Source organism: Limulus polyphemus, unplaced genomic scaffold (assembly GCF_000517525.1).
Source record: "Limulus polyphemus unplaced genomic scaffold, Limulus_polyphemus-2.1.2 Scaffold243, whole genome shotgun sequence".
Lineage (NCBI taxonomy): Eukaryota > Metazoa > Arthropoda > Merostomata > Xiphosura > Limulidae > Limulus > Limulus polyphemus.
In genome coordinates, this window is record NW_013665853.1 from 626,960 (window position 1) to 637,106 (window position 10,147).

The 10,147-nt window shown below is 32.1% G+C and overlaps 1 protein-coding gene across 1 annotated transcript; it reads right to left on the reverse strand.

Annotated features, from left to right (window-relative positions):
* Positions 1-392: 392 nt before the first annotated feature.
* On the reverse strand, positions 393-8,763 carry LOC106478718 (superoxide dismutase [Cu-Zn]-like). The gene is made up of 5 exons (XM_013939279.2): positions 8,651-8,763; positions 5,678-5,774; positions 4,250-4,319; positions 1,095-1,212; positions 393-704 (listed from the first exon to the last, which is right to left on the reverse strand). Exons 1-5 carry the CDS (start codon positions 8,717-8,719, stop codon positions 597-599), a joined length of 462 nt encoding a protein of 153 aa, XP_013794733.1. The 5' UTR covers positions 8,720-8,763; the 3' UTR covers positions 393-596.
* Between the last annotated feature and the right edge of the window lie 1,384 nt (positions 8,764-10,147).

Consider the following 10,147-nt stretch of genomic DNA (forward strand, 5'->3'; position numbering starts at 1 on the left):
TCCAACAATTAAATGTCCCTCTTAAAGTAAGAAGCCCAAGACTGAACACAATAATCTAAATGTGGCCTAACCTGTGACCAACACAATGAAATTATATCATCTTTAGACTTGTATTTAGCATTTCTATAGATACAACCTGTAATATTATTTTCCCCACCACTAGCAACAGCACACTACTTGGATGGCTTAAGAGATCAATCAATCACCACACCAAGATTTTTTTCCTTCCATAACACTGTTATGGTTATTCCCATCAAACTTGTACGTAAACTTCTGAAGACACCCTCCAAATATATGTTGTAGCTTTAAATGAGTAGATAAAAAATTGTAATCTTTTTAACTCATCCATATGAAACAATTTTTTTTTTAAATCAAGAGAGAGAGAGATTAAATTGCATCAAAACAAGAGTTTTTATTCTACATAAATCGTAGATTAAAAATACATTGCTTTAATAAATATACTACGAGATAAATTATAAAAAACAAGCATAAATTAGATTAATTGGAATACATAGAATTTAGAAATATATGCTTCTTAAGTACTATAAATGCACAACAGCTAACTTTTTCGTCATCAACTTGTCATGTTTTGAGTTTCACTTGGTAATACCTATCACTCCACAAGCAACTCTACCACCTGCATTGCCTGTTGTCTTGCTAAGTTCGTGTCCACCTCTTCCCAAGTCATCTTGATCTGCATGGACCTAGAAACAAAAAATTAAAACATGAGTTGTGGATTAATTGTATACATTCTGATCTAACAAGATTTGCTTTTAAAAAAATCATTCAATTATTTACTAAAACATCTAAAAAAAGCAACACACAAGGAAAAGTTATTCTGTAATTTTAAAAATGCTTAATTAATATCAATGATGAAAAAAGTTTTTTACATGTGTTATCCACATTAATGTGCATATATTTTTTTTAAGAATCAACATTAAAAAAAATCAAATAATAATCACCAAATTCTTTCCATAAAAATCAGAAATTTAAAAATTACAATGTGATTTAGGAACAATTTATGTGTGATAAAAAAAGGCTAACAAAACCAGCAAGTGAGTCGATTTATTAGACACAACAATAGAAAAACTTACCACAACTGACCGTCCCACAACAGAAAGAGGTCCTGTCAATGATAACAGTCTATCTGTTAATTGCACCTTTGCCACACCATCATCCCCAGCTTCTACGTTACCCAAGTCTCCAACGTGCCTGTTGGGTAATTATATTATTTTAAATCCATACATATTAGTTTTTATTGAGGTACTTCAGAGTAACTTCAATATTACTGCTACGAGCTTTGTTCTACAAATTAGCAAAATTATGTTTTACATTAGCACATCTAAAACTACAACATAGTTTTATGCTTTTTATATATTAATACAGGACAGTTTTACTCTGTTACATGCAACTATTAAATAACTTTACAACAGTGCACGTACTACAATACAACTTTACAGTATTAGACAATTAGGAACAAAATACAGAAGTATTTATAAGGGTAGGCCAAATTGTTAGTAGTATAATGGTAGAAGTGCAATAAATAAAAATAGCACCACTCAAAACAGGGCATTTTGATACAATGGGAATAACTGAATCTTAGTTAAATGTAGATAATTTTGATGACAGACACTTATTCAAAATACAGGATTTTAGGTTATTTAAAAGGGAAAGAGTACTAAAACATAGGGGGAGTAGTGAGTATGGATATGTAAAATGTGAGTTACATTTTGTTAAAGTTGAGAATATCAGAGATAACAGCAAGAAGATTGAATATTTGGGTTTCTGTTAGCAGATATAAGGGGTGGGGGGAGATCTTTAGTGGAAATTTGTTACAGACCACCATACAAAACTAATGAGAAACCCTACAGCATCATTAAGATAACAGCTGTTAATAAGGTCACAATTATGGGGGATTTAAAAATGAGGCATATACATGCCTAAATGTTAGAGTCAAATCATGAGGAAGACAGGTTTTTAGGAACCATTCAAGATACTTTTATTCACCAATTGATCAGAAATTAGGAACAATTCTACTTTAGATTTATTATTAATTGCTAATATACAAATGATTGAGAGTGGTTATTGATTGGTTATTGGCAGTGGTGTAATGATAAACAAAGTGCCAGAATGCAAAATTTACTGCATACTCATGTAAGGTGGAATTTAATCGAAATAGTGGTAGTACACCTAAAAAAACAGGACAGGTACATTGTGCCCATGCTTTCCCACCTCTATTTATGGGGAATATCTGAGTGCAAGAGATCATTTCTCAATTAGGTTTAATGCTTTACTATATATGGAAATATAGAATAATGAGATTTTGGTTACAAATTTCAAAAAACTAATTTTCAAAGGATGTGACAGGAATTATCTGTTGTGAATTGAGCAATTCAATGAGCTGAACACACTAACCAAATGTGAAAAACAAAAAAATTTAAAAACAAACACTGACAAGCACCTTGTAGAAAAACTGGCTGGAGTTTGTATTCGTTTGTGAATTTTGCGCAAAGCTACACGAGGGCTATCTGTGCTAGCTGTCCCTAATTTAGCAGTGAAAGACTAGAGGGAAGGCATATAGTCATCACCACTCACCACCAAGTTTCAGAACTTATTTGTAAATAGTAATAATTTATATATACATATATAATGTACTATAACTGAAATGTGACCATATTTTACATAATACTAGTCCACTAAAATGCAGCCAAGACAGATCATTTTGTAAAGGCCAGTTTTATATTCTTGGATACAGTAACATGAGTGCACATGCACTGTGTCATTGCAACTTCTGTAACATCAGCCAAGCACAGCTGAAAGGTCAATATAATAAAAATAATAAATATATATATGTATAATCGTTATGAGATTTAAGCTACTTAGACTAAACATTTGTGTTTTTGTATGATAATTTGTAGTCATTCTCAAACGAAAAAAGCATAATTTATATTTATTTCGTAATTTTTTTATGGTGGTTACAAGGTCAGTCAAATCGACCAAACCCATCCAGGGCTACAATTGTAAAAATAACAAATAAAATATAATGTTTTTTCTAAAAAACACATTTGATAATTATCTGGAGGTTATAAAGATTTCGCATGTGAAATTTGAAAATTTTCTGATGCATAAAATTATTTTTATTCTTAAAATCAAAATTACTTTGCATGTTATATAGTCAACATTCAAAAAGAAAAAAGAGCATGAGAAAAATATTACTTACAAAAATCTTAAAACTTTATAGAAAAATCTAATATTTTGTGTACGAATGCCTTGTAATGTTTCTGATAATATGCAAAATTTTGTGAGGATATCCTGACTAATTTAAAAGTTATAGTATGGAAACTATAACAAACACAATATGGTTTTGAGGTCGGTCCCTGGGACCGAGCCCATGCTGAGAGAGTTAAGGGAATTGACAGTGTCAATGCATCATCTTTTTTCATACTTAATAGTGAGAAAGGTATGACAAAAGAACATAAATCTGGGCAGGGTAGGAGCTATCTTCATCAAAGAGTTTTATTTTTCTAACTGAATGGTTGGCTTTTGAAATGGGTTGTCTTCAGATGCAGTAAATTTAAGGAAGATGAAGGGAATGCTTGATAAATATTTGAGAGAATTGGGTTGGCTTTGAAGTTGTTTTTTTATGTTTAGCAGATGGAATGGCCTAGATAGACCAACATATCCCTTGTTGTCCTTAAATTGCATGCTTTTTATTATTTACAAATGACTGTTTAACAAGCTGAAATAAGACAATTCCATGACTATGCTTAGTTTATGAAGAAAAAACTTTTTTTTGAACACAGGAAATGACTGAAGTACAGATGAGTTTACAAAATATTATGCATATTCAAAATACAGTGTAACATTCTGGAGAACATCAACCTATAAAAATTTGGCTGTTAAAAAGTTTGTTAACATTATACATTAAGTTGATCAACCATTAACTTAGAAGTCTTTTTTTTTGTAACAGTAAATAAACTGAATATCCAACATTTATAATAAAGCAAATCACATTACCAAATTAGGCTATCTTAAACTGAGCAATTTTGCAAGCAATAACAGCAACATTTTGTAGAACATCCTATTTTGTAATAGATAGAGGGTTTCAGGTCAAGTTGAGAGTAACCCAATGACCACGATTCAAATCACAAATAGCTGGTTTCATGGTTGAAACTATCCATTGATTTACAAACACTAAGGTTCACCTGTCATACTGAATAGTAAAGAAAAGAAAGTGAAAATTTCTTGCCTCACTTGGTCACCAGGAGCACCATGATCTTGATTAAAAGGATTAAAGTGTCCCCCAGCACTTACACAGCCTGTAAATAAATATATTGATAACTGTAACAAATTAGTATCAAAATTTCTCACCACACAAATGTAAATCCTAGTCAGTTTGTTCTAAACTCAAAGTTTATAACTGCTAACATGTGTAATGAACTTGCATCTTTCTTCAGTGCTACTACTATTACCAGTTAGTATTAGTACTAACTCCTTTAACCTTTACAGATTACTAATCTTTAAGTCAGTATTTATCCAATATATGTTCTTCTGGTAAAATGAAATAATCACATCTTTTTTATTACAGAAAACAGTTAATTAAGTACATTCAATAAAACAACCTATATAATACAAACTTGTACATTATTATCTTGTCTGGTAAAAAAAAAAAAAAGGAGTACAATCCAAAAATGGTTCATAAACTGAAACTTTAGCCTAATTTTCTGTTACTTTTATTTAAAGACTTAACAACAAAGAAACTGACTAAAGAATTACTTTAAGCTCAAAACAATGACAGAAGTATTACAATTAACCTCTTTTTTTCCTTCATTTATGCCTTCAACATTATGGTAGATGTAACTGTCTTTCCAGAGTAAGGTGTGACATTTAGGTAGTTGTTGGTCACATTTTTAACTGTTTCTTTGACACCATCAATCTAACACTTCCTTGGTCTTCCTCTGAAGAGTTCACTACAAGTTTTTGTCTGATCATTTGGCTTTTTCTTACTTTATCTAGTCTAGTCTTGCTCACAGCTTTACAAGGGCATCTCATTTCACACGGGTTATTCTTTCTTTAGTTCTCTTACTGACGGCCCATGTCTGGCATTGATATGTTACTATTGGTGTCAATACTACATTTCTAAAGAGATGTCTTTATGGAACAGCAAGGAGGACATCTGATAGGTTATACTGTTTGCTTTCTGGCAATTGAATTTCTACTTCTATGTCTAATTAGCCATCTTCACTGAAGATGCTCCCAAGATACCTGAGCTCCTAATGCTGCTCGAGTCTCCTCAGTATCGAGTTGTAGGTGATTTGGTGTTTTCTCAATGTTCATCGTTTCTGTCTTGCCTTAACGATTCTCGTGTTATAATTCTTGCATTACATGTTTAATTTGTTAAGATGGTCTGAGAATTTCTTTTCATCTTTAATGGAAAAGACCTGATCATCAGTAAACACGAGTTTATTGACTTCTTTTTGGTAATAAACTTACTTCTTTTGTAATCTGGTCTATATATATCACGAAGAGCACAGATGACAAGACATATTCTTGATGAATGCCACATTTTATGTGTATTCAATCCATCAGTATTACAATTATCCATGAAAACAATTTAGTTCAGCAACTTGTAAAAACAATATATATTCTAACCATCCCTAATTAGAAGTAATCTTACCATTTGTATTATCACCATACTCGTGCACATGGAATCCATGAAGCCCCTTTGAAAGACCAGAAATCTCACCAGTGACTGTTACAGGGCAATCAGGGGCCTAAAATTGTGTAAACATTCATGCTGGTTCCAAATTTTTAAAATATAGTTATCTCTATATGATAAAAATAAAAATACTTGTTATTTACTATAAACAATGTTATGTATATTGAAGATACTGTTGAAACTGCTCATTTCAACACTTTAAACAACACAGAAAATAAAATGTTAGGTAAATTCTAACAACAGAAACATTTTGGACAGAACTTAGGCCAAAAACAATGCAACTAATAATCAGTAAAATATGAAAGAACAGTTTTAAATTTCATGTGATTAAGAGTAAAAATGAAGATTAGCATCCACATTTCCTCATGATAGTAGATTATTTTTTAAAATAACCATAATTTTTAATGCTACTAAACATTAGAGAAAAATTTAAATGGCAAATATAAACCAATCACTTTCATTGTTGGTATATTAATATATAGTAGGCAGGGGTTTGAGGATTGGAGAGTTGCAGATGTTACACGTATATTAAAGAGGGACGAAAAAAAAAAGAGTTGCCCTGGAAATTATAGGCCAATTAGTATTGCCTCTGTAATAGGAAAATCTTAGTCTGATAAAAGGAACTTTGTAGTATGATTTAGTTCTAGAGTTTAAGAAAAAAAGAGGTGCAAATGATAATGAAGATGCGGATGTTGAGATGGATGACAGGGGTGTCAAAAAAGACTGTATTACAAATGAAACCATTATGCAGAGGGTGAAAGTAATACCAATTATGGAGAAGATTAGACCAAATTGCCTTAGACAGCTCAGCCAACTGGATAAAAAAAAAAGATGTGTTGGTAAGAGAGTGATAAATATTACAATGGAAGGGAAAAGGACAAGGAGAAAACCAAAGAAAAAGTAAATGGATGTGGTGAAAGGGGAAATGAGAAAATGCAGTGTAAATGCAGCTCTGACACAGAACAGGAAGGAGTGGAGTCCAAGGGCCACAAAAGCAGACCCCAAGTAACTGGGGGCAAATGCCAAGAAACAAAAGATTTTGTTACTCTTTCATAAATCCATTTCTTTAATCCTACTTCTATTTTTAATATTTTCATTGACTGTTAAATATTTGAAATGAATCTGAAGTTATAAAGAAATTTATGGTCTATTATAACTTGAAAAAAAGTGTTAATCTTATAAAATATTTACTGTTTATTGACAGTAAATAAAAAGGTTGAAAACAAGTGCATGTATACATATAAACATATATTGAACTAAATATATAACTCATGAAAAGACTTCTAAAATACACAAAAATGCAAAACTAAACAAATATAAAATGGAAGAACCAAAATGAAAAAAAGTTTTTTAGGCTATCAGCCTTCTGTAACTTGCATGTACCATGTTTACTAAAAACTAAAGTTCACATATTATGTTCATATAACAATAAAAAATATAACTTGTATAACAATATATGCTGATAGGTGAAAGGTTATGCACTTGGGCTATCATAATTTGTATCGTGTGTTTAATACATGTGGGAACCCATTCAATAACATGATTTATGAAAATGATCTTGGCAGAACAGCAGAAAAGTTACTCACTAGCTCAGGTAATCAAGGCAGTGCTCTGTTGCTAGTGGTGAAGTTAATAGAACTTTAGGATGTATCTACAGACAAGATTTATCACAAATCAAAAAAAGCAATTATCTCTTTATATATATTATCAGTTAGGCCTCACTTGGAATACTGTGTATAGTTTTGATCTTCTTATCTGGAAAAGGATATTAACTTTTTGTAAAAGTTTCAGAAAAGTACTACTAGGATGATTCAGGGGACTAAAGGGATATCCTATGTTATACCTTAAATTATTTTTCTCCTGAGAAATAAATTATAAAAGGTAAAATGTATTTACTGAAGTTTACAAGAACATCTGGAGGATCAATAGGATAAACCCACAAGTCTCTGGTTTAGTTTTCCTGTATCCCAATGACAATAAGATGATGGGATAAAAGTTTAACATTGATAAAAAGACAGTCTGGGCTCTAATGAAGACAATAAACTTTTATTTTCCTTAAGAGGTAATTAACTCGGAGTAGGGGGGTGCAGGATGGAAAAAGCTTGAAGAACCAAATGATCTCTCGTAGTCTTCCGTAATATTATAGAAAAGTGGCTACACTGCTGTGCAGTTAGTAAGTTACGTAAGCAAGCTAACACTAACAGTAAGCGAGTAACAGTGTTCAATTTCAATACTACAACTTATAGTACTGAAACTGAACACTGTTAGTGTTACTCACTTACTTTATAAATTATACTTATACTATAGTGTAAAGAATCTTGTGTAACCACTGTTAATGTTATCTACACCAAATACCGAGTTGAATTAAGTACTGTTAGTAATGGCTGGAGACGGCTTGAATGGGTAATGAAGAAAAACTTTAACATAAGTTTAACATAACAGCAAATGTACAACCTGATGATCACAAAACCTTGTCGAAACGTTGTACATTTGCTGTTATGTTAAACTTATATTAAAGTTTTTCTTCATTACCCATTCAAGCCGTCTCCAGCCATTATTAGTCTCAAAGTGGGTTCCTCGTCATCGAATTTAAGTACTATTAGTGTTAGTTTTCTCTGATATATCTTTCAAGAATATTAAACAAAAGTTATAAAATTTAAAAATTATCAATACAAATAGAATTATATAAATAGCATACATAATTTAACAAACTAAAGGGTACCGCAGGCAACCGGCAGTACAAATCACGATACAGTCAGTATATGATTACGGGAGCAGTAAATTGAGTAATGACGCGTTGACGTAAAACCCCGCAGAGCAAGAAAGGCAAATCAAGTTTGAAAGCATATTTAAGTATGCATGCTAAATTGCAACCAAATTTAGTCAGCTGAATTTTACTAAAAATTGTTTACATAAAAGTAAACACCATACCTCTTGAGAGAAATACACAATGCCTTTTACTTTCTCACCGGTTAAAACAGCTACAGCTTTAAGAGACATCTTGTTAATGCAATCTAGTGAACGAGAAAAATGTCAACTCGAAACCCTCTACTGCCAGAAAAACAAACTACAATAACAATCCAAAATACATGACTATGTTCAATCAACTGATCTGAATAACCAAAGTGACCCTTGATGAATTTCCTTTTTTGTTAATTATTCATTCAGTAAGGATTATTGTAAACCCTTTCAAAAAGTGAAAATACGTATATTGAATTAGTATCCAACAGTTACTTAATTCAAGATAACCAAATCACAACACAAAAATGGTCAGCATCAATCAGCAAATGCAATGGATTTCAAACTCTGCAATTTTTTAAACGTGTTTTTGTTTTGAATAAACCTATGAATACTTATTAATGTTGCCAACTGTCGCAATATAAACAAGTGTCACTGTCTTTCGAAATAAGCCCAGAAATAAACGGCAGTGGCTTTCAAAACAGCTCTTTTATGTTTCGAGGTTATCGCAAGCAAGATAATCAAACTTATATGGAACTTGCACATGAAAAAGAGGTTTATTTTGATTGATGGTGCAATTCTATGCATATTGGCAACAGTTTCGACAAACTAAGACAATTATGTCTAATTGAGGAATTTAAATGTGGTGCACATGACGACCTCAAAACGTACTTGGACGAAAAGAAAGTTGAAACAACACAAGAAGCAGCCGCTCTTTCCGATGATAACAATTTAACACATAAAACCACTTTTCACAAAAAGAAATTCTTACCATCTCAACAAAAACCTGCATCTGTTTAAACCACTAAAGTTGAGGATTCTTCTAAAAAAATCGAGCTCCTCTAGTTCGGAATCTTTTGACGGTCAGAATAAAACTTCTTTAAAACAATCAAGGCCTGTCTGCCATTTTTGTAAAAAAAAAAACTTGGTCATGTTATGTCCGATTGTTGGTGTTTGAAGAAGAAAAAAGAAAAGGAGCAACACCCGGTGCGTTTGTGTCCACATATGGATGTAGTTTCACCAGATCTCCCGATGTTGTTGATATGGCCACTGATATAAAGTCTGACGTAATCAGGGAGGAATTTAGACCTTTTGTGTCTGTTGGTTCTGTTCCCCAACCACAACTGGTCCAGAAACTAGGTCTGATGCTAAATAAATATTATGAAGAGGAACATTAACAAAACCACTCTCAATACCCTGAGCAATAACAGACTCACCAGTGGCAGAACTCGAATCTAAAGGCGATATACCTTCTAACAACAATGATTGAGTCACCCCAGTATCACGTAGGATACGTATGGGTATGGGATTGCCAGTGTCATTTGTCAAAGACTAAGACCTATTCTGCCAATTAAGGGTGTATCATAGTTGCTGGGAAACGATTTAGCTGGAGGAAAATTTGTTGCCGAACCTAAAATGGTTAGTGAACCGATCACTATTTCATCTAAGAATGATGTTGTAGTTGAGGAG

Coding starts and splice junctions, on each gene's coding strand:
- LOC106478718 (XM_013939279.2), bottom strand. CDS start 8,719: ATGTCTCTTAAAGCTGTAGCTGTTTTAACCGGTGAGAAAGTAAAAGGC. Junction 5,775..8,650: donor TTGTGTATTTCTCTCAAGAG/GTATGGTGTTTA, acceptor ACACAATTTTAG/GCCCCTGATTGCCCTGTAAC. Junction 1,213..4,249: donor GCTCCTGGTGACCAAGTGAG/GCAAGAAATTTT, acceptor ATTACCCAACAG/GCACGTTGGAGACTTGGGTA.